General features: G+C 40.6%; 1 protein-coding gene and 1 pseudogene across 2 annotated transcripts; one reads left to right on the top strand and one right to left on the bottom strand.

Annotated features, from left to right (window-relative positions):
* Positions 1-10: 10 nt before the first annotated feature.
* Positions 11-429, bottom strand: SARC_15587 (hypothetical protein; annotated as a pseudogene; the record flags this gene model as incomplete). The annotated part of the gene is made up of 1 exon: positions 11-429.
* A 627-nt stretch (positions 430-1,056) lies between these two features.
* SARC_15585 (hypothetical protein) lies at positions 1,057-1,562 on the top strand (the record flags this gene model as incomplete). The annotated part of the gene is made up of 1 exon (XM_014290297.1): positions 1,057-1,562. A coding segment is annotated over exon 1 (250 nt), but the record flags the coding sequence as incomplete, so codon positions are not given.
* Between the last annotated feature and the right edge of the window lie 107 nt (positions 1,563-1,669).

The following is a 1,669-nucleotide window of genomic DNA, read 5'->3' as shown; positions in this document are numbered from 1 at the left end:
TATTCATGACTTACTCGTTATGTAGGGATCCTGAGTGGTCGATGTGTGCACAATCAGCCCTCCCAGCCCAGTCATGCGACCAGTTGCCGTTCCATCGTCCGAGTCACTGTCTACGTCGTCAAATTGCTCACTCTCTTCATCACTCTCGTTCATCTCAACCTGCCTTGCGTCCATGTCAGCGTCATTCATATCATCCATATCTCCATCATCCTGTGAATCTGTACTACCATGGTTACCCCCGTCGTTTGGCGCATTATCATCACCGTTCTTGTCTTCGTCATCATCTCCATCGCTATCATCTTCCTCAAGTGATGCTGAGCGTGTTTGTTCGATCAAGGCTTCAAGCACATCGCCTTCCAACTCAACCTTGTCGGGTACTGCACTGGCAACCCCCCTCTCCACCCAGGTGAGACATGATATCATAGACATACTGCAAGATATACAAACGCTGCTTTAGATGTGTGAGTAGATATTCAAATATGGATGTATGTATTTATGTATATATATATGAAGTATAGTTGTATACACTACATACACTATAGTATGCTTTTAAAAAAGAGACTCTCAGCGCGTCTTCAAAAATACCAAAATTATGATGACCCGTTTTCTGTGATAAAGGGGTCACGTGCAGGTGTCATACAGCAGCGTAAACGTTGAACGTAAACACAAACGTTGGTCTATCCGTTTTAACGTGAGATGATGCACGGCTCAAGTCAGGTCAGCAAATATTCGCTGAAATCTCGATAGGACAAAAATACAGAAATACAAATATAATAATAAATAATGCGCATGTTTTTAAAACCGCTTATTCTTTTTCTTTTTTTTTAAATTTGCGCAACGCAAACTATAGACGGCTATTTATTTATGTGCAAACTAGAATTTGCCACAGATATTCATAGTTTTTTTTTGGAAACAATCTTATTTCGAGCAACTAATGCAAAACCAGCTTTTTCGCTACATCATGAAACACTTTTTCTCTCTCACTCGTACATAGCCTACTTCTAAATAAAACAGGGGCAACGTCTCGTATGTATTATATATCAAGTGTCGGTGTATTCGCATTTATTTAACTATGTGCCCTTCGTGAAGACATCCCGGATGTGTGTAAGTGGTAAATGTATCTTGTATGTCATGATTGTTTATAGCATTGCAGGATCTACAATCTAGATGTGCGGACTTCGACTGATATAAACGTAGGCAAAACAGTTGCTCACAATTGTCCGTGGTTCACCTATAAACATATAAAGCTATAAGTAAATACAATTATCATATACATACCATTGTCTGTAGCTATACATCCACACCACCGATCATGAGGCCAGATCAACACAAACAGAAACGATCCAGACAGTACCAGCAACAACAGGAAAAGAAAAATGGCGTCAAAAGCACACCAACCACGGGCAAGGATGGAAACAACGCTAAGAATAAAAGTAAAGGGTCCCGGAACAAGGAAGGGCCAGGGAAAGTGAGCGGAAGCAACGCCGACCGCTATCAAGATGAACCAGAGGATTATAGTACGTCGTGTAACATATCATACGCGGTTTTTTATAGCAAGTGGTAGGTCATTTAGTACAGAGCGTAGTGTGCATACAAATCTGACCTAGGAAAGATTAAACAGATACATGTATACATATATATATGTGTGTGTGTGTGTGTGTGTGTGTGT

The sequence above is a fragment of the Sphaeroforma arctica genome, assembly GCF_001186125.1.
Source record: "Sphaeroforma arctica JP610 unplaced genomic scaffold supercont1.6377, whole genome shotgun sequence".
Lineage (NCBI taxonomy): Eukaryota > Ichthyosporea > Ichthyophonida > Sphaeroforma > Sphaeroforma arctica.
Note: the sequence above shows the minus strand (reverse complement) of the source record. Positions and strands in the feature narration are given on the sequence as shown.